At 48.9% G+C, this 21745-nt stretch overlaps 5 protein-coding genes across 5 annotated transcripts; 2 read left to right on the top strand and 3 right to left on the bottom strand.

Annotated features, from left to right (window-relative positions):
* Positions 1-81: 81 nt before the first annotated feature.
* Sec3 (exocyst complex component Sec3) lies at positions 82-4436 on the bottom strand. The gene is made up of 7 exons (XM_076119037.1): positions 4076-4436; positions 2616-3185; positions 2359-2526; positions 2169-2285; positions 2009-2089; positions 1769-1935; positions 82-1695 (listed from the first exon to the last, which is right to left on the bottom strand). Exons 1-7 carry the CDS (start codon positions 4142-4144, stop codon positions 822-824), a joined length of 2046 nt encoding a protein of 681 aa, XP_075975152.1. The 5' UTR covers positions 4145-4436; the 3' UTR covers positions 82-821.
* Positions 4437-5176: 740 nt separating this feature from the next.
* On the top strand, positions 5177-6185 carry Pfdn2 (prefoldin 2). The gene is made up of 2 exons (XM_076118867.1): positions 5177-5445; positions 5620-6185. Exons 1-2 carry the CDS (start codon positions 5309-5311, stop codon positions 5906-5908), a joined length of 426 nt encoding a protein of 141 aa, XP_075974982.1. The 5' UTR covers positions 5177-5308; the 3' UTR covers positions 5909-6185.
* A 324-nt stretch (positions 6186-6509) lies between these two features.
* Positions 6510-8547, bottom strand: LOC142975797 (cyclic pyranopterin monophosphate synthase-like). The gene has a single exon (XM_076118868.1). It carries the CDS (start codon positions 8502-8504, stop codon positions 7980-7982), a length of 525 nt encoding a protein of 174 aa, XP_075974983.1. The 5' UTR covers positions 8505-8547; the 3' UTR covers positions 6510-7979.
* A 61-nt stretch (positions 8548-8608) lies between these two features.
* Mocs1 (Molybdenum cofactor synthesis 1) lies at positions 8609-12052 on the bottom strand. Its single transcript, XM_076118866.1, has 6 exons — positions 11810-12052; positions 11618-11735; positions 9917-10330; positions 9534-9847; positions 9329-9449; positions 8609-8739 (listed from the first exon to the last, which is right to left on the bottom strand). Exons 1-6 carry the CDS (start codon positions 11933-11935, stop codon positions 8684-8686), a joined length of 1149 nt encoding a protein of 382 aa, XP_075974981.1. The 5' UTR covers positions 11936-12052; the 3' UTR covers positions 8609-8683.
* Positions 12053-12843: 791 nt separating this feature from the next.
* LOC142976263 (uncharacterized) lies at positions 12844-21445 on the top strand. The gene is made up of 10 exons (XM_076119551.1): positions 12844-13002; positions 13072-13291; positions 15595-15799; positions 15869-16181; positions 18466-18620; positions 18703-19129; positions 19199-19668; positions 19774-20107; positions 20552-20685; positions 20788-21445. The coding sequence occupies exons 1-10, from the start codon at positions 12945-12947 to the stop codon at positions 20977-20979; spliced, it is 2508 nt and encodes an 835-aa protein (XP_075975666.1). The 5' UTR covers positions 12844-12944; the 3' UTR covers positions 20980-21445.
* The last annotated feature ends 300 nt before the right edge of the window (positions 21446-21745 follow it).

Raw genomic sequence — 21745 nt, 5'->3', positions numbered from 1 at the left:
ACAATTTATTAGAGTAAATAGATGAATGTTGAATGATTTACATAATTATTATGTATTATTAAAAATGACAACAATTTGTCTAGTCAATAATAAATTTATTAAAAGTACAAACTAGTGTTACACAATAACTAACATCTATACTTAGAACTGTACACAATATAGTAATTTACATTTTACGAGTAGCCTTAACCTACGAAAGAAGGCAATGTTAAGATGTTGCAAAACATTGTTTGCAATATTAACCAATAAGAGTAGTGAAAACAATCAAGTTATAGTGGTGTAAGAAAACATGAACCCCATGCCGTTGCCAGTGTTTACATCGCCGGCGCTGGCTATGTGACGGATGGAGACTGGGGAGAGATAATAATATATCAACTGTCGTTAACTTTATTCTGCATTACTATGACAGTAGATTATAAAGCCTGTTGAGAAATTATGGACGCGGTATAGACGGTGACGGGCACGTTCGACCCGTCCATCTCATCAGCGGACGCCGTGTGGAACGTGTCAATTATGAGTATATATGTTACTGTAAAAGCCCGGACTGTGGTAAACCCCAAGATTTTCCGGTAAAACCTAAGATTTACCAATTTATTCCGAATTATACCGATTTATTCCGAACTTTTACCCCTATTCACTTGGTAAATCTTAGGATATACCTCAAGGGCAGGTAAATGTAGCTTATATAAAATAATTTAATAGTTATAAAGAAGGAGTTGTCGGCAAACCAACATGGGTAGGTTAGGTTAGAAGGCTAACTAACATATACATAATAACATAACTAACATATACATAAATATACGTAAAGTAATGATAAGAAGTCAGTGCTCGCGCGCGATGTCGGAGAAGGCGTCGAGGATGTGCTGCGTGGTGAGCGGCAGCGCCAGGCCGGCGGCGGGGTAGCACGCGGCGATGCGCGCCTGCAGCGCCACGTGCTGCGCGATGAACTCCTCCTGCATGGCGCGCCACACCACCTGCAGCAGGCCGCCCTCCTCGCTCAGGTGCTTCTCCACGGTGCGGTACAGGCGGTGCAGCGACTTGCGCACCTCGGGCGCCGGGTACAGCGCCAGCACGCGGCGCAGCTCGTGCTTGCTGAAGGCGGCGCGGTAGCACACCTCGTCCTCGCGCACGCCCTGCGCCACGGCCTCGGCCACGCCCTCGAAGAACTGCGTGAGCTTCTCCAGCGGCCGCCCGAAGTACTGCGTCACGTAGGCGCGCAGCGCGTCCGAGTAGCGCGCGCGGCACTCGCGCCGCAGCGCGTCCAGCGCCGGCACGCGCAGCGCGCACAGCGCCGCGTGCAGGCGGTGGAAGTTCTCCATGTGCAGCACGGCGCGCGGCGTGCGCGGGTGCGTGGCGTGGCGGATGGTCTGCACCATGGCGCCCGCCAGCGACACGTACCAGCGGTCCAGGTCGGCGCGCCGCCCGCTCGCCGCGAAGATCGCCTCGCACGCCGCCGACAGCCGCTCCAGCTCGCCCACGAAGCTCAGCACGCCGCACTTGGGCTTCTTGGCCGCCTGCTTCACGGCGTCCGGCAGCGCGGCCAGGCGCTCGGCCACGGAGCGGTCGGCGCCGCGCTTGGCGGCCACGGCCACGCCGGCCAGCGCCGCCCGCGCCCAGCGCGCCTCGCCGCCCGCCGCCGCCTCGCCCGCGCCCAGCACGCGCCGCCCCACGCACGCCAGCGCGCGCATCGCTCCGCTGCACAAGACGAAAATAATAATACGTGTCTATTCGCTGAACCTCCGAGGCGGAGAGCGCGGCGGCTACTCACTAGGGGTCGTGTCGCTCGACGTGCGCGACCAGCGCCACGAGGTCGCTCTCGAGCGCGGGGAACAGCTCGGACATGAAGCGGCGCGTCTCGGTGCCGGCGCGCGCTCGCCCCGCCTCGTTCCGCTCGCCTTCGCTTCGCTCGCTGCGTTCTCCGTCGCTGCCGTCGCCCTGCAGGAACGTCGACGGGTTACAGGGTTCATTATTACCGAAATAACGAGACTTAACGGTGTCGCGTACGCACCTTCACGTCCACGTCGAGGAAGAAGAACTGGGCGCAGAAGTCTTGCTCCGCGTTGCACAGGTTCTCGACGAGACTCAGCACCTGCAGATACGAGCGCGATTAACGAGAGGCGAGGTGAGCCGCGTACAGGGCGCACGACGAAAGCGAGAGCACTACGTACGTTGTCGAGCGGCTCGTCGGCGCGGTCGGGCGGCGCGGCGGCCAGTGCCGTGCGGGCCGTCTCCACCGCGGCGCGCACCTCGCGCTCGTACACGCGCGACCACGTGCTCACGTACACCTGCGGGCACACACTGCGGTCAGTACGGCTCCTCGCTCCACGTCCGCGCACGCGGTCGCGTGTAGGGCGTCACCTTGGCGAGCGCGTCGAACGACTTGTCGTCCATGTCTTTGAGCCACCGCATGAAAGGAGCGTAGGGCAGCAGCTCGGGGTGATGGCGATGCGGCCGCGCCTCGTGTGCCGCCTCGTTGCCGAGGTGGATGAGCGCGTTGTTCAAGTGACGGGCCAGCGCCGCCGCCAGCTGTCGACGCGCAAAATAATAATATGTCAATCATCAGCATTCGAAGGCGAAAATGAAGGACCTAACCGGTCGAAAACGTTATCGCGCACCTGGTCCTTAGCGCGAGCCAGGCGCCGCAAGCGCTCGCGCACGGCGGACAGGCGCCGGCGAGCGGCGGGCGCGGCGGCCTCGGCCCGCAGCGCCGCCCGCAGCGCCTCACCTGCCGCCAGGGCGCGTGCGCGGCCATCGGCGCTAGTGAGCGACACCTCGGCCAGCGAGTCCAGGTCGCGCAGCGGCGCCGCGTCCAGCCAGCGATACAGGTCGCCGAGCTCGGCCAGCAGCGCGCGGGCGTTAGCGTCGGCGCGCGCCGCGTCGGTACGCGCGTGCGGGGCGGCGGGCGCGGCCCGCGCCAGCGCCTCGTAGCGGCGCAGGCGTTGCGACAGAGCAGCGCCCGCGCCCAGCCCGTCCTCTAGGCGCGCGGCCAGGGCGGCGCCGGCGCCGCCGCTCTCGGTGGCGGCGGCCAGCATGCCGCCAACGTTGAGCGCGTCGAGGCGCGCGAGGCGGGAGCCGAGGCGGCGCACGCGACGCTCGGCGTCGTCGTCGCTGGGCTCGGCGTCCTCCAGGAGCGCGCCGAGCGCCGCGTCTGACGGCGTGGCCTCGCCCCCCGCAGACCACTGAGACTGACCGAGTTTATTTTTAGGGTCCCGTTACTCGAAGCGTAAAAGTACTAAAGATTGTTTCATGAAAGAGTAATGGCGAACAGTTGAATAACTTTTGCTTACTAAAACTTAAACATTACACTACGAAATAAAAACTTATATATTTCTACGGGTTCTAAGGCGGATGATTCAAGTTATTCAGTCCATTAGCCTTACAATTGATATGCCATATGCACTACAATAGTTAGACATAGCTGTCTGCCCTGTATAGTACAAAAAAAGCTTAACTTTAAGACAAATATCTGTCATTTCTTCAAAATGGTGAGTTCTAATTGCAGTTAAGCAGAGCAGATTCCCACATCATTTGAACATCTATCAGCCTTATAATTTTCTATATTTCAATAGGTATGATTCTAGTCCCATTGACCATGATAACATTTTGAAATAAAACAAAAGATTTTACTGAATCTAGCTGCCTTTACCAATTATATTGTGATCAATATTTAAGTCATCCTTCTTGTTCTTTTTCTATCTCTTGATGTAGACACCTGCTTACTAATATCATAATAATATAATACAAGTATAATTATGTCCTTTATAATATTAACAGTTAGTATAGAGCCCTATGTTAAGAAGATCAATAAATCCATCATCACACCCAAGCACAGAGTAAATGCTGTAAATCATTGAGAAGTTCCCTCAACTGTGTTTGGCCAAGTCATCAGATCGACTCCATAAATCTATTTAAAAAAAATTAATACTTGAAATTTACGTATACCTACTCAATATAGAAATCCCCGTTCCATAGTACTTACGCTCCAGCGTCGCAATACTATACGGTCTCAAATCTCTTCCTTTTTCCGAAGTCGTTAAAAAGAGGGGCGGTATCATCGCAATAACAATGTACTTACCACATCGCCGCAGGCGGCTTCGCGACCGCTCTCCCACTCTTTAGCTACGAGGCTCTCTTCAAACTTCATATTGTTGCACACTTTACCACCAGCTGATGAGTGATATGCTTTAAATTTGTAGTGTTTTCAATTATAATACTTCAACACTAAATGACGATTACCATTCAGGTCTACTTCAGTAAACGACAATTATCTTAAAACACTCAACATTAAATTAAAATTCCTGAGACACTAAAATTCAATATAAAAAAAATCATTACATTGTTAACGAAAATTAGGTAAATAGTAAAGTCTGATTTAGAATTTCACCAAAATAATGACAATATTTGACAACGACATTAAAATCATAGACAACATTAAAACTCTGTTTTGATCATTTTGGCACATGCCAATCATTTATTCCGCGTCATTCACAATAATTAATTATTCTCTTTTTGCATCTTTATTTTTTTTATGAGCTAGTGCTCGTAGACCTTGATTTATGTTCACGTTTTGTTTGATTCTTGCAACAGTTTTTCTGTATCTTTCGTATAATATGATGAATTATTTTTTATATAAAAATACTTACTAACAAACATAGTAATATTTTTTCACGGTAGGCAGGTGCAATACATACACGATTAGAAGGTACAAAAGAAATCAATTTAGGTACCTACACCTAAATTGATTTCTTTTGCTTTCAACAACTTTAAAATAAGTGAGTACCTAGAGTAGGTAATCTTTGAATTTTCTTTTTGATGATTCGGGAAATTCCCCGAATTTCTAGTACAATTTTGTCGTACAAGAGTGCATTTTGTCCTTGTTTTATTTTAATTGACGCATCCGATCGGAGAGGATGTCTAGTTATCATCTTTATTCGGCTAAATGCGAACAAATTCCTGAGTTTTCTTCGTGGCTTTCACGACACAGAGATGACGAATACGCCGCCTTTTGCAATGCGAAGCTCCAAAGCCGATTACCATCTTTAAAACAACATGCAGTGAATAACCTTTTTTAAAAATGAGTATTTTAATTGGTACCTATATTTTCCCGATGCAAGTCGGTATATTTCAGTATTTTCTTGAGGTCTTACTTTTTTCCTAAAATTTGATCTGGTCACACTAAAACTAACCTATAATGTAAGAAATGTCATTTTGATACTCATGAATTCGTGATTTTAGATCATCCAATCTGCGAGATTTGCACTTAAATACAAACTAGTTTTGGAAAAGTGGTAAAACAACAATCACAACAATGTCGAAGCCGGCTCCAAAAAATCTAAAAGCGAAAACAAGTGAAGAAGTTTTTACCGGATTACAAATGCTTCGCAGCGAACAGCGACAGCTAGCGAATAAGATTACAGAGTTGGAAATGGACTTGAACGAGCACAAGTAAATACAATAATTCTATCAATATTTTAAATTTAATTTGAGAAATGTCGTAATATGATACTTATCTTTACTGACAGATTTTAAACAAGCTGTATCCTATGACACAGCTTAAGCATCTTAGATGTGTTAAATATTACATATATGTATGTTAAACTTATTCTTTGTTTTTTTTAGAATAGTAATTGAAACTCTTCGCGGAGTGGACAAAACACGCAAATGTTTCCGAATGATCGGAGGTGTGCTAGTAGAGCGCACCGTGAACGAAGTACTACCTGAATTAGAGAACAATTGTGAACAGCTGCCGAAGGCAATCAAAGCATTGGAAGAACAACTAGAAAATAAAGGTCGTACTATCAATGAGTATGTTCAGCAAAACAACATCCACTGGCAAAATGTCCATGATAAGAAAGAGCAAGAGCCCGAGCAGCCGGCCAAGTCCAATGTGTTGGTCGCCAGCGGCTGATACCATCTCCGTCATGTAGCATTTGTAATTACTAACTACCTGAGCTGACTGCTTTCAAGCACATCCACATTGTGTCATTGATATTTTTACACAACAAGTGCAATGTGAATGAGCTTACTTGAGTACTTTAATATTATTTAAAATTATAATGTAACATGTTCAGTTAAAAGCTGATAAGTAATGAACTCTTGAGATTTATTTACTGTTTGTTTGCGCACTAAGTGCTGCCAGGCAAGAGTGTAATAAATATAACATTATAAGGTATGCTTTCTACTAAGCTTGTTTCTCATTTTATCCTATCTGATGGATAGTGACTATAAATAAGGATATGCAGATATATGTATGATCTGCTGAAGCTATATAGTTAATCAATGACTAGGTATCTGAACTTATGCCACTGGAATACTGGATACACAAAAATTCCTTGAACCAAAAAGATACAGATGTTTACATAATTACCTGATATCAGAGTATGCACTTCATGCATAAGCTTCATAGTCACTGGATAGTATTACAAACATATTTTCATAATAGCATTTGTAAACATCACCAACCATGTGAAACTGATGAGGGAACAAATGGTTGAATTAAATAAATTCAGTCAAAGTGTAAAAAAATATAATACCCTTCATACTTATCATAATATAACATGTTGTTATTAGTAACAAATGATTGAATAACAAAATTGTATATAGACTTACAACTTACTGTCTACTTATCTATACATACTAGATAAATGATCCTCACAGTCTCACTGTTTTAATCTATAATTACAATATTTTTTAAGCAAATTAATATTGGCCACAATATTAAATTTTGTTCCATCCTTACAATGTCAAGGAAATGCACATTACACTGATGCACAGCTGCCTGTCTCAGATAGAACCAGCCATGATAATAGTAATGTTCTTACACAATGCCATTCTACAAAATTCTATTCAGTACAGTAGACAGCACAATTATTATCTCGCAAAACACAATACATAATAAAATATATCAGAAAATACACATTAATGTTTCACATAAAATAGCACCATTACATAGTGAATATGTATATTATCTTATATCGAATGTCTAATGGTAGATTGAGAGAACAAGTACTTATTCACTTACACTACATACTTTGTATAATTATCATAGTACATTAGCTTTAAGCTAAATCGAATGTTATTACCTACTTTAAAGTGTAGGCCACTTGTGTCAACAATTGAACGAGTCTGCCGCATCGGCGCCGGCGTTACTACGACGTTATGTACCTACTTGATCATAAGTACCTAAAATATATCTTGAGATTCTTCCAAAATTTACATTTTCTTAAACAAAATAGTGCACCTTATCAATAATATTATATAATGTGAATTCGTAACCATTGACTAAGCAGTCATGTCGCTATAGGTCGCATACAAAAAATATCAGCTCACAGAAATATTGTTTCTGAGGTGTCGTGTCAATAACCTCTTTCCTTTATCGCGTGCCCGTGGAACAAACTAGTCGTGAGCGTGTGTACCTACTTCACACGTTATACCTACCTGACAGGTGTAGTGTACTGCTGTGTACAAGTGACACACTGATGCCACGACGTTGATTCACCAATGTGCCACTACAGTGACTCTAAAAGTGTCGATACAATGGAAGTAGGTATGGTTAGTTACGTAGGGTTTAAGGTGGCGGCGACAAACTAACTCCTACTCACCGTTACGCATACAACCTCGTTTTAAAATCATAATTAATTTTGTCCCGCCCGCTACCTACTTCATTTTCGCATACCGGCTTAAGTTTATTAACCTGAAACTGTTAAAGAACATACGGTATACATTCGGTACGTCACGCATTTACTAGATCGGTAACACTAGACTTAGGAAATTACTTTTTTAAAATATACCTAACCTATTGACGACCAAACGACGGCACACAAATTCGCAATACGTGCACCGAAAACTGCACAACGGGGTCTAGCCGTTTTAACAAAAATTACTCGCAATGCGCAGTATCGGCTTCGGCTAAAATAAACACAATAATATAATCAAGGGATCGATCGTCGGACGAGTCGGTGGAGCGCGGCGGACGCGGCTCAGAAGTGCATGAAGTTGGTGGGCGCGTAGGTCTCGTCCTCGCGGCGCGGCGACTCGTCGTGCGGCCGCAGCGGCGGCGGCGGCTCGGCGCGCGGGTCGCTGCGCCCGCCGCTCTTGTGCTCCACGCGCAGGTCGCTGATGCGCATGTCGCGGTCCACGGACTTGCACATGTCGTAGAGCGCCAGCGCGGCCACGGCGGCGCCCGTCAGCGCCTCCATCTCCACGCCGGTGCGCGCCTGCGTGCGCGCCTCGCACGTCACGCGCAGCGCGCCGCCCGCCGCGCACTCGCCGCGCGGCAGCGCCACGCGCACGCGCACCACGTCCAGCGCCAGCGGGTGGCACAGCGGGATCAGCTCGGCCGTGCGCTTGGCGCCCAGCGCGCCCGCCAGCTGCGCCACGGTGAGCGCGTCGCCCTTGGGCAGGCGCGCGTCCCGCAGCAGGCGCAGCAGGCGCCCGCCCACGTGCAGCGAGCACGACGCCACGGCCACGCGCCGCGTCACGGGCTTGTCGCCCACGTCCACCATGCGCGCGCGGCCCTGCGCGTCCAGGTGCGAGAAGGCGCCGTGGTCGCCGGGCGCCGAGCGGTCGGTGCAGTAGGCGCGCGCCGCCGCCCGCCGCGCGAGGGGCGCGCGCCGCCAGGGCGAGGCGCCCACCGGCGCCGGCCGCCGCGCTGTGAACGATCCCACACACTGAGGGGGCGCCGCTAGCCGCCTATGAGAATCATCGGCCGGTTCTCCATGCGGGCGAGATTCTCCATGCCTAGAATACAAGATCGAGGAGCGTCGGCGATCTCGCGGCCTCTCGCCGCCGCGCGAGGCGCCGCGCCTCCCGCTACCTACTGTTACTTCGAGTTGCGACGAGAGACTGCACGTGCGTTCGTCTCGTCTGTCTACGAATATCCTCGACCGCGCCGCAAGAATAACATTTATTTGCTACTGCTCGAAATGAATCTCTGCTCGTAATAATTTCTTTGCTTGAAAATATAGTATATGAGCGGTGATTTTGATTATAACAACGATGACTGCGCTGACGGAGGTCTACCTTGCAACCGAGTTGCCTTATTTTAGGACCGGCGCCTATTATAAGTATTATCGACTTTGGCAAGGAGAAGGATCTTCCGGCGTTCCTATCTGCAAGCGTAGACTATCAGAACCTTTCGGCACTCTGCAACGACCTTAGAGATGTCAAGGAATTCATAAGCATGCCTAGACTTAATTCCCGAAAGTGTACACTTGCATATAGGGATGCCGACCGAACCTTTTCCTTGCCGAAGCTGATATTATAATGGGCACGGAGCCTTAGTAAAAATTGAGGAAAAAGCCACGAGGCCAAAATAGCAAACACTTACCGGCGTGCTTGGCCTTCTTGTTGTTGAGCGCCGTGCGCACGAGCGCGTCCAGCTCGGCGTCGTCGGCGCCGCCGCGCAGCGCGTCCCGCAGCGACACCTCCGCCGCGCCGAACAGACACACCTGCGCACCGCACCCGATTAGTTAGCGAGTCCGCCGAGTCGCCACACGACCGACTTCACCCGGCGATATTGAACAGTAGGTCACCTTGAGGTTCCCGTCGGCGGTGAGTCGCAGCCGGTTGCAGGACGAGCAGAAGTGCTGCGTCATGGAGTGGATGAAGCCGACGCTGCCCGCGTAGCCCGGCACGCGCCACACGGTGGCCGTGTCGTTGTCGCGCGGCGGCGCCGGCGTCAGCTGCGGGTAGCGCTCGAACACGCTGCGCAGCGCGGCGCGGTACGACACCAGCTTAGAGTCGTCCCATTTGTTGCCCGAGAACGGCATGAACTCGATGAAGCGCACCTCCACCTCGCGATCGCGAGTGTACTCCACGAAGTCGCAGATCTCGTCGTCGTTGAACCCTGCGGACGACGCGAGCGTCAGAGCGGGGCGCCGGCGACGCGGGCGGCGACGCCGGCGCCGGGACTCACCCTTCATGAGCACCACGTTGATCTTGACGGGGCGGTAGCCGAGCTGCAGCGCCAGGTCCACGCCGGCCAGCACGCGCGCCAGCCCCGGGCGCCGCGCCATGCGCTCGTAGCGCTCGGCGCGCAGCGAGTCCAGCGACACGTTGAGCGCCGCCAGGCCGGCGCGCTGCAGCGCGGGCAGGCGGCGCGTGAGCACGAGCCCGTTGGTGGTGATGGCCACGCTGCGCACGCCGGCGCCGCGCAGCTCCGCCACCAGCTCGGCCAGGTCGGCGCGCAGCGTGGGCTCGCCGCCCGTGAGCCGCACCTTGTCCACGCCGCCGCGCACGAACACGCGCGCCAGGCGCAGCAGCTCGGCGCGCGACAGCAGCTCGGCGCGCCGCGACAGCGCCACGCCCTCCGCCGGCATGCAGTACTGACCTGCCGTCAAGCGTAGCATGTGTAGGTACGTCCCTGCCACTCGTTATCGCGTTCGTGTCGGTGTACGAGTGACGGACGAGATCAGAGGTGAGACGGGTCACTGGGTGACGACGGCTCCCTGTGTATGTACTCACTCGCGCCGACAGTCACGCATCAAACCCAAAACTATAATCAAACTGACCACGATAGTTCACTAGAACCGACCGGCTGGCCATGATCAGTTTAATATTTAACATATCCTATAATTTTTACTGCCCTGTGCTGTGGCTGCTTACCCTACATTTTTCGCCTGAGGGATTTATATCACATTTTTCTAGTAGTTTCGTTGCGAGTATCAACACTTACTGATAGTCTATTTAATGATTATAGTGACAACTAATAATAAACACGATTGTTCTGATTTTTATCTAGAGGCGGCAGTTAAATAGGCCATGACCCTTGTCTTTAGGTAAATTATTATTGAGCCACATCTGTGAGAGGTATTTTAAAATATATGTTTATTAAAATATTGTTATGTGTGTATGGAGAAGCCCTTCACGTACAAAATGAAACATGTCTGTAAGAGGAATACTAACAGTTTATAATAAACTGTGTGCAATGTTGAAACAGGTTATTATCACAAGTTTTTATTGTTTTCACTAAAAGATAAACATACCAAGGCCATACTTATGTTCCGCTTCAGTGATTCAGCACATTTACACTTCTGCCAATATTAACTTAGTTTCTAATTAGTTTGTTCACATGTTCACATTAAACAACTTTTTTTTTAAATCGTCAACTAATTGGGTCGCACTACTTAATGACCACTTAATGGAGCTTGATGACATTTCTTAATATGCATTATTACACCTAGGCAGCTTTGTTCAGTACAGTAGATTCTATAGAACTTTGTAAATTTTTAGAAAAATATGTGCTCATATATTATGCAAACCACTTTAAACAGATGAAGATTTAAAAAGGTAAAGTTATAATGGTAGTATGAGACAGTGTCGTAATGCTCATCTGAGGAGGTGTGATGCAACATCTCTGTGCAGTGTAATCTCTATTTAAACACAGACAATCCACCATGGCTACTAATAGCATTGCCCAACGTGCCGCCAAGCACTTCATCTTGACACATAATACAACACAATAAAATTATATTAACACTACAGTGATAACAAGTCACAATAATAGTGCGTATAAAGTCACAACTTCATTTTGATGTAAACAATACCATAAAATATATACATATAGAATAGTGATATCGATAAGAGAAATAACAGGATAATAAAGACGTAGTCTCACATCTTAGGTTGCACCGCTCCGTGAGTGAGATGCGCAGGTAGTTGTGACGTCTGCCGAACGAGTCCACCAGCGGCTGCACCGCGCTCACGGGCGCAGCGCCCGCCTCCGTCGCGCTCTCCTGTCACCCACACACATACCCGTTCATCAACCACTACAATTGCACAATTAGCAACACAATAAACAAATCCCTACCTGCATTGGATTTGCATTACTGTATGCTCTGTAATTTATCGCCAAACGTCGAGGCCCGTTTCCAAATTTCACTTCAGCATTGTGAACCCGCGTCAATGAAATTATTTTTCTGATATTACTACCCATTATAACATAAAAACAAGTGTCGATGCCGACGTACGAAAACCAATTGCTAACAGCCGTGTGTGATCACAAGTATGTTGATGTTGTATTGACTATTATACATACTATATATTATATACACTGACATGACATTGACAACCGTGACAAGGATGACGCAAGTACATTAATGTGGCCTGTTAACAAAATGTGTTTGTAGTTTTTACAATGGAGAATGTTAACAAATTTGGATTATTAGCTCTCCATATTCTCTGTTAAAAATAAAAAATACTAGTGAAAGAATTACTTTGATACGTCTATTAGTTTCCGATTTATAAGTAAAACAAGTTGTAACCGCGCCAGTCGGTGTGACGTCATTGTACATTACGCTAAGTCTGGCTCACATAGTCTTTTTTAATAATATTTACTATTATTACACTTTAAATGTAATAAGCAGACGAAAACACAACCAAATACTGCATAAGCTATTACATCTACGGCTGGAGACTTGATATTAAGCGGGACGCGGCCCGTGCGGCATGGTGTACTATGACGTCACGCTGTTAGCGGGACTCGATATTTTTTGAAACTTTGAAAGCTCGTAAAATCAAAACTACTTGGTATTTTTGACTAAAACAAAAACTAGTTTTCATGTACATGTACAGGCTTTACTGAGTCAAAATTTCAAGCGATTTGGCATACCTAGTAACATTCTCCATTCATGACTTGAAATGAAGGATGATCATGAGGGTGTTTCTGTTGTAGTTGGGTACAGTTATACAGTACATCGACACCAAAATATATGTATTTGAATAGGTACCGGCACCGTAGATAGGCACATACCTAGAATGTTTTACCGAAGACAAGCTGATTACATACTAACAGTAGCCCTGAAAAAAGCTTGTAAGGGGTATTACTTCTGGTAACACCAAATACTTGTCAATCTTGTCAAAAGTGTTTGTTTGTATGTCCTAAGTCGATATGTAGATATATGATTATCTAGTTTTCTACAAAATACTTTATACTTAATAAGAAAATGTCGTTATTTCCTGCTTACAGTCGAGAAGTGACTGACAATAAACTGGAATTCGAAGGTCTTTGAATCTCTAGATATAAGATATTTTTGTCTAATATATATCAATAATTAATCGCATTGTTTGCAGTGGTTTGTATGGAGGATAGTGAGTCCGGTGAACACGGTAGTAATGTGTCGCCGGCGCTGGAGGCGCAGTTGCTTGCCAGTGACAACGATGAAGAGCGCGACGCGACGCCGCGGCCGCCAACGCGTCGTCCGACGCTCGACACGGACGAGTACTACCTGGACCGCAAGCTTGACTGTGGCAACCTCAGGGTCTCCACACTCTACTACCCCGGCAGACCGCAGTGAGTGTATCTCTGAATTCAGCATGACTGCCATCCCTCTGTGCAGATAAGTATGCAATGCATGCTAATGCATGATTGTTAACCTCTCGAGCGCCCCACGTCAAAATTCAAATATACCGTTAAGCGTCCAGGCCAAAAATGGCGCGCGAAATTGAATTGGCGGTTGGCGTTTAAGCGCCGATTCCGTCATATTTTGATACTAACACCCTAGTCATACCTTATATATTTGAAATCTACATAAAATTTGCTATATATTAAAAAAATAAACCACAAATAATATTTGATAGTGGTGGTACAATAGTCGGTTTAATCTGAATATTGTGTGCTTTAGGCATGTGTTTGAAGAAAGTCTAAAAAATATTTTTAGGCATAAAAAATAACATGACGGAAGGTCTTATCGTGTAGTTAATGAATAATGACATTAAAATCCAACTGTAAAATATACTCAAATCTTTAAAATTAGTTAAAAAAAGTATTTACAATATTGGTCATAAAGGAACATGTCGTTGGGTCAGATGTTGTTTAAGGTGCTCTCTGGCCTATATCAACCACTTATTCAAGTGTGTGCATTAGATCGTCGTCTCGTTTCATCAGCTTCAATGTCAAATATGTTTGAAAGGGATAAACATAGTTTTAGCATTTAATTTCTACGTTTTTTTAATGTAAGATCGTTTTGCCGTACCACGGTGGCGGGACGCTTGACGGGGGTAGCACATTCAACCGTGACACGGTGGCCGGGCGCTTGAGAGGTTAACAATGTTTACTGATTTATTTATTTTGTACAGTACACTATAGTAATATGTTATAGTGTTTATTATTATAGAATGACTTTAACAACAGCTATAGTGTATATCATAATACTGGCCAGATTTGGCCCAAAGTTTGATGCAGTGGAGAAATGGTAATTTGGGTAGTATAGTTCTTATATTATTTCTGTAATAGTGAAGGGTTTTTGTAAAATTCAAAAAGGCATGATAATGATCTTTGCAGTAGGTATGTTGCTTATGTTATTTGTTATTAATAAATATTTAAAATGATATCAACTTTTTTTTTAATTTTCTTCTATAGTGTATTGATTGTGTTAGGAGCTGTCACCAATATTTACCTAACACATCTAGGTAGAGACAGTATCTTCCCCCTCTAGAAACTGCCTTAAGCATTTAATTTGTTAATTAACAACTTATAATTATTTTGCATGCCGATTAATTTGACATTCAATAAATTCCCTTTAAGCAATTGGAATATCTTGCTCAATATAGTGAAATGATGACAATATTTTGCACACCACATGTGGCAGAATATGTGATCTAAGTATTATATTTAACACCATGTATTACCATCATGTTCTAGTAAATAAATGATTATGATTATTATATACCTACATATATGGGACAGGTTCACTATATAATTTACATTGCAAGAAAACAAAAAATACTCCATAACATACTAAAATGTCATAAATAAATATATTTGTAACCACATTATCTAATTTAGTTACAAATATTGTTATTTCTGGAGTTGGTGTCCGCTGGTTAGTTTGTAAGTAAGAACAACATACATACTAATGCAAACCTAGGCACGCGAAGGAAGTTACACAAGCTTATTTTTGCTCTATGGGTTACTATAACGTTTCGTTGGCTGACACTGACTCCAAAATTAACAATATTTGTAGCTAAATTATATATAAGTTACAAATATTATTATTTTTGACGTTTGAGCGTTCCTGCAGACGACGCCGCCGCGCCGCCTCCACGCGCGTTCCCCTCTCTCTGTCTGTTTAGTGTTTGACTCATTCCATTACCGGCCTTTGCGTCACGTGCGATCTCGCAGCGTGCACGTTCACACGCGGCCGGCGGGCTTCGCGCGACTCGTATCCACAGTGCAATTGCGCGGTAACGGCATCCCCTTCCATCCCTTTTTTCGCAATATATAGTATTAACTAAACCTTTCCGATATATCAAATGCTTGTGAAACTTTGTATCTAACAAAGTTTCATGGTTTTATCTCTGTAAATGACGAACTTTTATGCAATCTTACATCCCCTATTTCAAAATGTAATGATGACAAGCACGGTTCGGTCCATCCGGTAAAAAGTTATGAAACAGAAAAAAACAAAAATACCCTCGAATTGAGAATCTCCTCCTTTTTTTGGAGCCGGTTAAAAAAGGGTGAAAGGTGTTAAAAATGGGGGATGACATTTTACTTCTTTTTGGAATATTTTTTTGTCTGAAGTCAGCTTTGTTTAGCTTAGCATTATTTTAAAATCGAAGCAGAGTTCAATAAATCATATTAATTATACTCAGGTATGAAACGCGACGTCGCAGTACGCTGGGCGGCGCGGCTGCGGCTCGCCGACGCTCGCGGCGTCGCTACTTCGAGGCGCCGCGGGGAGCCGACGACACGCTGGCGCTCGACGCGGAGCTCGCCGACCGCACGCGCGCCTTCCGACGGGCGCTCGCCGCCGCGCCCGCCGACGAGGCGCTCTGGCTCAAATTCATAGACTTCCAAGTACGATCGCTATCGACATAGATATACTACGGCGGGACGGATTCGTTCAGGAACGACTTCACGTCGCAGGAGCGGTGCCGCGACGCGGAGGCGGCGCTGGCGGCGGCCGACGAGGCGGCGCAGCGCTCGGGCGGCGCGCGCGTGTGCGCCGAGCGGCACCGGCTGCGCGCGCGCGCGCTGCCGCCGCAGCGCTGCCTGGAGCTGCTGCGCGCAGAGCTGGCGGCGGCGCGCGACCCGCCCGCCACGCTGGAGCTGTGGCTGCGCCTGCTGGACGCGCTGGCGCAGCGCGGCCGCGGCGCCGAGCTGGACGCGGCCGCGGGCGCCGCGCTGGCCGCCACGCGCGCGCTGCCGCCCGCCTACCCGCACGTGCTCTACGCCTACGGTGAGTCGCCTCTCCGATCCCGCTCTGTGCCGCTCTGTGCGGAAGAACTGTGTCGACGTTCGGTTATGAATATATGAAATATTAGCAGCCCATCCCGGCTTCGCACGGGCATAATATTATAATTTAACTAAATGTACAACATAAACAAATGAGTCGAGTCTACTTTTTGTACGGGTTTAGTAATTTAAACGACCGCGCGGCAAGTTCATTTCGTGATGTCGACGCCCCTCCATTACGTCAACGCATAGCTAGCCGAGCGGAGTTTTTTCTATCTATACTAATATTATCTATACTAATATTATAAAGCTGAAGAGTTTGTTTGTTTGTTTGTTTGAACGCGCTAATCTCAGGACCTACTGGTCCGATTTGAAAAACTGTTTCAGTGTTAGATAGCCCATTTATCGAGGAAGGCTATGGGCTATATATCATCACGCTATGACCAATAGGAGCAGAGTACCCGTAAAAAAATGTTACAAAAACGGGTAAAATTATGACCCATTCCCTCTTACGCAAGCGAAGTTGCGTGGGTCAGCTAGTTATTTATATTGGTGATATCTTTTGAATGGAATATCCGAATCGAATCATTTAAAAGGTGACACAAAAGGTGGTACATCTGACATTACAGTCACTAAGACTAATGCGTTAGAGAAGTTACTCAAGTTACAATATATCATTCTTATTTGCTAACTAGCTGACCCGCGCAACTTCGCTTGCGTCACATAAGAGAGAATGTTTTGTGACATTTTTCGTTGCTACTCCGCTCCTAATGACCATAGCGTGATGTTATATAACCTATAGCCTTCCTCGATAAATGGGCTATCTAACACTGAAATAATTTTTCAAATCGGACCAGTAGTTCCTGAGATTAGCGCGTTCAAACAAACAAACTTTAGCTTTATAATATTAGTATAGATAGTATAACTTATTACACAATATGTGGCCTTTGTGAATACGTTCAGGAAACACAAATCAAAAATATATCAGTCCGATCGGCTACATCGTTGAGTGTGCGCAACGCCCGCGTCAGAGCATGCTGCAGCAAGTTAGTGCGCGCTGTCGGCACAGCCAGCAGCCGCGGCCTCCGTCCACGCCCCACGTAATCTTCCGGGACATTGAATGTAATCTCACCTAGTATACACATATTATACATACATAATATAATGCCTATATTATACTGACGTATCAATTGGCCGTTTTGGCCATCTACGAATAACAATTTTGTTCTGTCTGTTTGTTGTCCGCTTTTCACGCAAAAACTACTAGACAGATTTTGATAAAGCTTTTTTTGTTATAGAGATTAGTCCTCGCTAAAATACAGGCCATCTTTTTTTTGGAAATTCGCTCTTAAAGGAGGTAAAAAGAGGGGGGTAAGTTTGTATGAATCTCCGTCAGTTTTGAAGCAAATTTGATCAAAATCAATATTTGGCTATTTGGTTAGAAATTAAGAATGACACAATAAGGATTTTTGGAAATTCTGCCTTAGCGGGGGTGAAAAAAAAAGGGGGGGGGGGTTGTAAGTTTCTTTGAAACTCCGTCGGTTTTGAAGCTAAATCGAAAAATTAAAACTGTTTAGCAAGCAAGTAGTCGTGATCTCCTGGTAACTGTGAAGAGGTTAATATAGAGATAAAAAAAAACTCTTTCCAATAAAAAAAGATCATTCAAAATCAGACTACACTGAAAACAGGTTATGCGTGGCCAGGCTACATTAATTAAAAAATATATACGCACTTGAGAACCCCGTCCCTTTGTTTTATTTTTCGTCGTTTAAAATAATGGATTTAGGAAACCCAATGCTATTTTGAAAGACCTGTCTATGTAGTACCTGTAGAAAAAGTAATGACTTAGTTTCATGGAGCCCCCTTTTAATTTCATAATTTTGGTATAAAAATTGTAAAGCTATTAACAGAACGGATCTACGTCGCGAGTGAATCGCGCCCGCCACCGCTAGTTCGACGTGAATACACACGAACATCTTCACGCGTTTGATATTGCCGCGAGCACGCCACGCGGGCCGCGCGCGACACCGCTAGCTCGCCCGCTACTTAGACCGCGCGAACGGTTTGTACGTGAACACTTGGGAACTACGCCATATGTTTGATATTTCGCGACCGCGCCCGCCACCGCGCCCGCGAGTCAACGTGAATGAGCACTACCTACTAAGTTTAAATTGTGTAGTCCTAATAGTTTCGGAATAAAGTTGTTATGTCATTCAGACAGACATAACTTTACCAGGGTGTCGATTTTTCCCATTCGGCTGCGGAAACCTAAAAATCATGCATCACAGGAGGATACCTCCGCGCGGCGGGGCTGTGGGAGCGGCTGGTGATGCTGCTGGAGCTGGTGACGTCCATGAACTTCCCGCCGGACGCGTTTCCGCCGCCGCCGGACTCCGAGCGCCTCGACGCGGTCGAGCGGGACCTGCACGAGACCGAGGATAAGGTACGCCGTTTTCGAACCGCCGACACACACACTCGCAGACGGTTACAAGGAAACGATCGATAATCGTCCGACGACATCGCAGCTGATCGCCAGCGGCCTGCCGCTGAGCACGGTGTGGGTGCGCGCGGAGCGGGCGCGCGCCGCGGCGCACTGGCGGGCCGGGCCCGGCGCCGCCGACCCGCAGCGCGCGCCGCTGCCGGCCGACGTGGCCGAGCTGCTGCGGCCCGCGCTCGGGCCCGACGCGCAGGCGCTGCTGCTGCTCACCGCGCTGCGCCTGGCCAAGGTGCCGCTGCTGCCCGCCGCCGGCTACGCACTGGCCGCGGCCGACGCGGCGCGCGACGCCCGCGGCGACCCGCACTGGGCCGCCTGCGGCGAGGCGCTGCTGGCGCTGCTGCGCGCGGCGCGCCGCCTGCCCCCGGCGCACCCGGCTAGACACGGCGGCGCTTCCGCCGCCCGCCGGCTGCTGGCGTTGCTCGTCGACCCGCCGCACTACTTCTCCGACGACACCGGTGAGCGTCTCGATCGCACTCGACGAGTCGAATCGACAGCGCACTGACGGCGTACCGTCGACGTCGCAGGGTATTCGCGCTGGGTGAACGCGCTGTGGGAGGCGAGCTGGTCGTGGAGCGCGGGCGTGGCGCGCGTGGCGCTGACGTGCTGGCGGCTGCGCTGGCTGCACGCGCAGCTGCTGCTGCTGGAGCCGGGCGCGGAGGTGCGGCGGCTGCGGGGCGAGGCGCGCGCCGCCCTCAAGCGCTGCGGGGCGACGTGTGGCGCGCTGCCGTACGTGCAGTTTGCGCGGCTCGAGGCCACCGCGGCGGGCGCGGCGTGCGGGCGGCGCGCGGCGCTGCTGGCGCTGCGCAGCGCGCTGCGGGAGGGCGAGGCGCCGGAGCGTCTGTACGCGGCGCGCGTGCTGCGCGAGGTGTGCGGGGCGCGAGACGCGGCGCCGGCGTGGGGTACGGCGTGCGCCGCTCTGGGCCGTCCGCTGCCGCCCGACGCGGACCTGGAGCGCGCGCCGCCCGCCGAGCTCCTCGCCGAGGCGTTACGCGAGGTGCGCGTCTTCGTAGTTCGAGCCCCGGCGGCCCCGAAACGATTAATCGAAAGAATCACCTTTCACGGCGAGGCGATTATAACATAGTGATGTCGAAATCGACAGTGCGAGGAGCGGTGCACGCGGCTAGAGGAGCGTCTGAACGCCGACGACGGCGCCGAGCGGGCGACGGCGACGGGCGCGCGCCTGCTGGCCGCCATGCTGCCGCACGACGCCGAGTGGGCCGCGGCGCGCGTGCGCCTGGCGCCGGCGCCGCGCCGCGCCGAGCTGCGCGCGGCCGTGCTGGGGGCCGCCGGCGGGGCGCGGGGCGCGGAGGCGGCGCGCTACTGGGAGCAGAGCGCGTGCGCGCTGGCGGCGGAGGCGGCGCGCGAGCACCGCACGTGCGTGGTGGCGCGCGACTTCGCGCCGCTGTTCCCGCACAACGCGCTGCTCGCCCTCGGTACGTGACACCGCTCATACTATCTTTATTCATTTTTATTCTAAACTTAAAGTGATATTATAGTTCGATTTTTATTTTTTCCTATCGTCCGACGAGCAGAATGTAAGTTTTAGTTTATTTTGTTTCCAATTTTGTAGTCATGACAATTCCGTAACTGATAACTATGAAACGTCACAAGCGTCGATGAGTCGACGTCGCAACCGTATAAATAATGTCGAAGATATCTATCACAGGAAAAGTGGAGTACTCATTATTTCTGACTGAATTTTTTTTATTTATTTTTTTATTTCTCTATAAAACACCCCACCCTAAACTTAACCCTCTTCGAGATATTCGACTTCTAACTTTTCTTCGTCGATCGAGTTTTATTCTCCGCCCATCTCCACCGTTTTAGGGAAAGAGATCGCCGTTAGATTTTTTCTGATCATAAGACGGATACCGCAGCTAGCGGCGGCGGGCCCCTGTGGACGCTGGCGGCGAGCGCGGCGGGCGCGGGCGGCGCGGGGGGCGCGCGCTCGCACGTGGGCGCGCTGGCGCGGGCGTGGCCGGCGCTGCTGCGCGCCGCCGCCGCCGACTGGGCGCCGGGCGCGGCGGCGCGCGCGGCGGGCGAGTGCGCGCGCGCGGCGCGGGGCGGCGCGGGCGGCGCGCTGCTGGCGGCGGCGCGCCTGGAGGCGGCGGCGCGCGGCGGCGGCGCGGGCGGGGCGCGCGGCGCGCTGCTGGCGGCGCTGGACGAGCTGCCGGCGCACAAGTGGGTGTACGTGCGCGGCGCGGCGTGGTGCGGCGCGGAGGCGGCCGCGCTCGCCGACGTGCTGCTGGAGCGCGAGCTGCGCGCGCACGCGCTGCCGGACGAGCTGCGCGCGCCGACCGCGTAGGCGGACGAGCGCGTTCGGCTCCGTCGATTCGCTCGCGAGAGACGGAAGATCCCTCGCGGTCGATCGAACGGGCCGAAATAAAACGACGGGCCCCGAGGGAGACCGCACGAAACGACGAAGATACCTCTAATTCCCTGAAAGGAAACGCGATTGTATTTTTGAATAATCCACGAAATCATTAAATTGTGATTTCCTTTCTGTTGACGTCTTTTTTATCTTGTTTAGGTGTCGTTCTACCCTTTCGATTGCCATAATACGATTGTGAAAAACTTTTTTTTTTAAGTCTGATTCTCTAACGGTGAATCCGAGATTAATGCGATTGCATATTTTTTAATTAAATAATTAAGTAAGTATGTTTGCCTTCAGTGAATTAGGGTGTCTTTAATATTTATAGTAGTTATGGACAAATAATACTTTTTATGGTGTAGGCACCCACTAAAGTAAAGAATAAAATATAAAACTAAAATCTCGTTTTTTTTTTGCATATTTTTCATAAATTTTAGGTTATCTGAAAAAAATATGAGTTAGAATAATTGTAGATCTCACTATTACCTACATTATTGCCATTAAGTTTTTTTTCTAGGACTAGTAGTTTGTCCGAAAAATGCGATAAACCGTTTTTTGCCCTTAAAAGCTCCCCCCCTCCCTCCACTCCCTACCCGACTTAAATATTAGAATACAGTTAGGCTGGTTTTTAAAACGTTTCGAAAATTAAATACAGATCGGTGTGTGATGATCCTCGTTTAAAGTAATCAGTCCGCCCGAA

The sequence above is a fragment of the Anticarsia gemmatalis genome, chromosome 10 (genome assembly GCF_050436995.1).
Source record: "Anticarsia gemmatalis isolate Benzon Research Colony breed Stoneville strain chromosome 10, ilAntGemm2 primary, whole genome shotgun sequence".
NCBI lineage: Eukaryota > Metazoa > Arthropoda > Insecta > Lepidoptera > Erebidae > Anticarsia > Anticarsia gemmatalis.
This window is presented reverse-complemented; position numbering and strand designations above follow the sequence as displayed.

What these genes read in the sequence shown, in the direction of transcription:
- Sec3 (XM_076119037.1), bottom strand. Translation starts at nt 4,144, where the DNA reads ATGAAGTTTGAAGAGAGCCTCGTAGCTAAAGAGTGGGAGAGCGGTCGC. An exon ending in CCGACGAGCCGCTCGACAAC is followed by an intron (nt 2,090 to 2,168) that starts GTACGTAGTGCT and finishes TCGTATCTGCAG; the next exon opens with GTGCTGAGTCTCGTCGAGAA. An exon ending in TCCTCGACGTGGACGTGAAG is followed by an intron (nt 1,936 to 2,008) that starts GTGCGTACGCGA and finishes ACGTTCCTGCAG; the next exon opens with GGCGACGGCAGCGACGGAGA.
- Pfdn2 (XM_076118867.1), top strand. Translation starts at nt 5,309, where the DNA reads ATGTCGAAGCCGGCTCCAAAAAATCTAAAAGCGAAAACAAGTGAAGAA. An exon ending in ATGGACTTGAACGAGCACAA is followed by an intron (nt 5,446 to 5,619) that starts GTAAATACAATA and finishes TGTTTTTTTTAG; the next exon opens with AATAGTAATTGAAACTCTTC.
- LOC142975797 (XM_076118868.1), bottom strand. Translation starts at nt 8,504, where the DNA reads ATGGTGGACGTGGGCGACAAGCCCGTGACGCGGCGCGTGGCCGTGGCG.
- Mocs1 (XM_076118866.1), bottom strand. Translation starts at nt 11,935, where the DNA reads ATGGGTAGTAATATCAGAAAAATAATTTCATTGACGCGGGTTCACAAT. An exon ending in GGAGCGGTGCAACCTAAGAT is followed by an intron (nt 10,331 to 11,617) that starts GTGAGACTACGT and finishes GCTTGACGGCAG; the next exon opens with GTCAGTACTGCATGCCGGCG. An exon ending in CAAGAAGGCCAAGCACGCCG is followed by an intron (nt 8,740 to 9,328) that starts GTAAGTGTTTGC and finishes CTTGTATTCTAG; the next exon opens with GCATGGAGAATCTCGCCCGC.
- LOC142976263 (XM_076119551.1), top strand. Translation starts at nt 12,945, where the DNA reads ATGTCGTTATTTCCTGCTTACAGTCGAGAAGTGACTGACAATAAACTG. An exon ending in CAATAAACTGGAATTCGAAG is followed by an intron (nt 13,003 to 13,071) that starts GTCTTTGAATCT and finishes CATTGTTTGCAG; the next exon opens with TGGTTTGTATGGAGGATAGT. An exon ending in CTACTTCTCCGACGACACCG is followed by an intron (nt 19,130 to 19,198) that starts GTGAGCGTCTCG and finishes TCGACGTCGCAG; the next exon opens with GGTATTCGCGCTGGGTGAAC.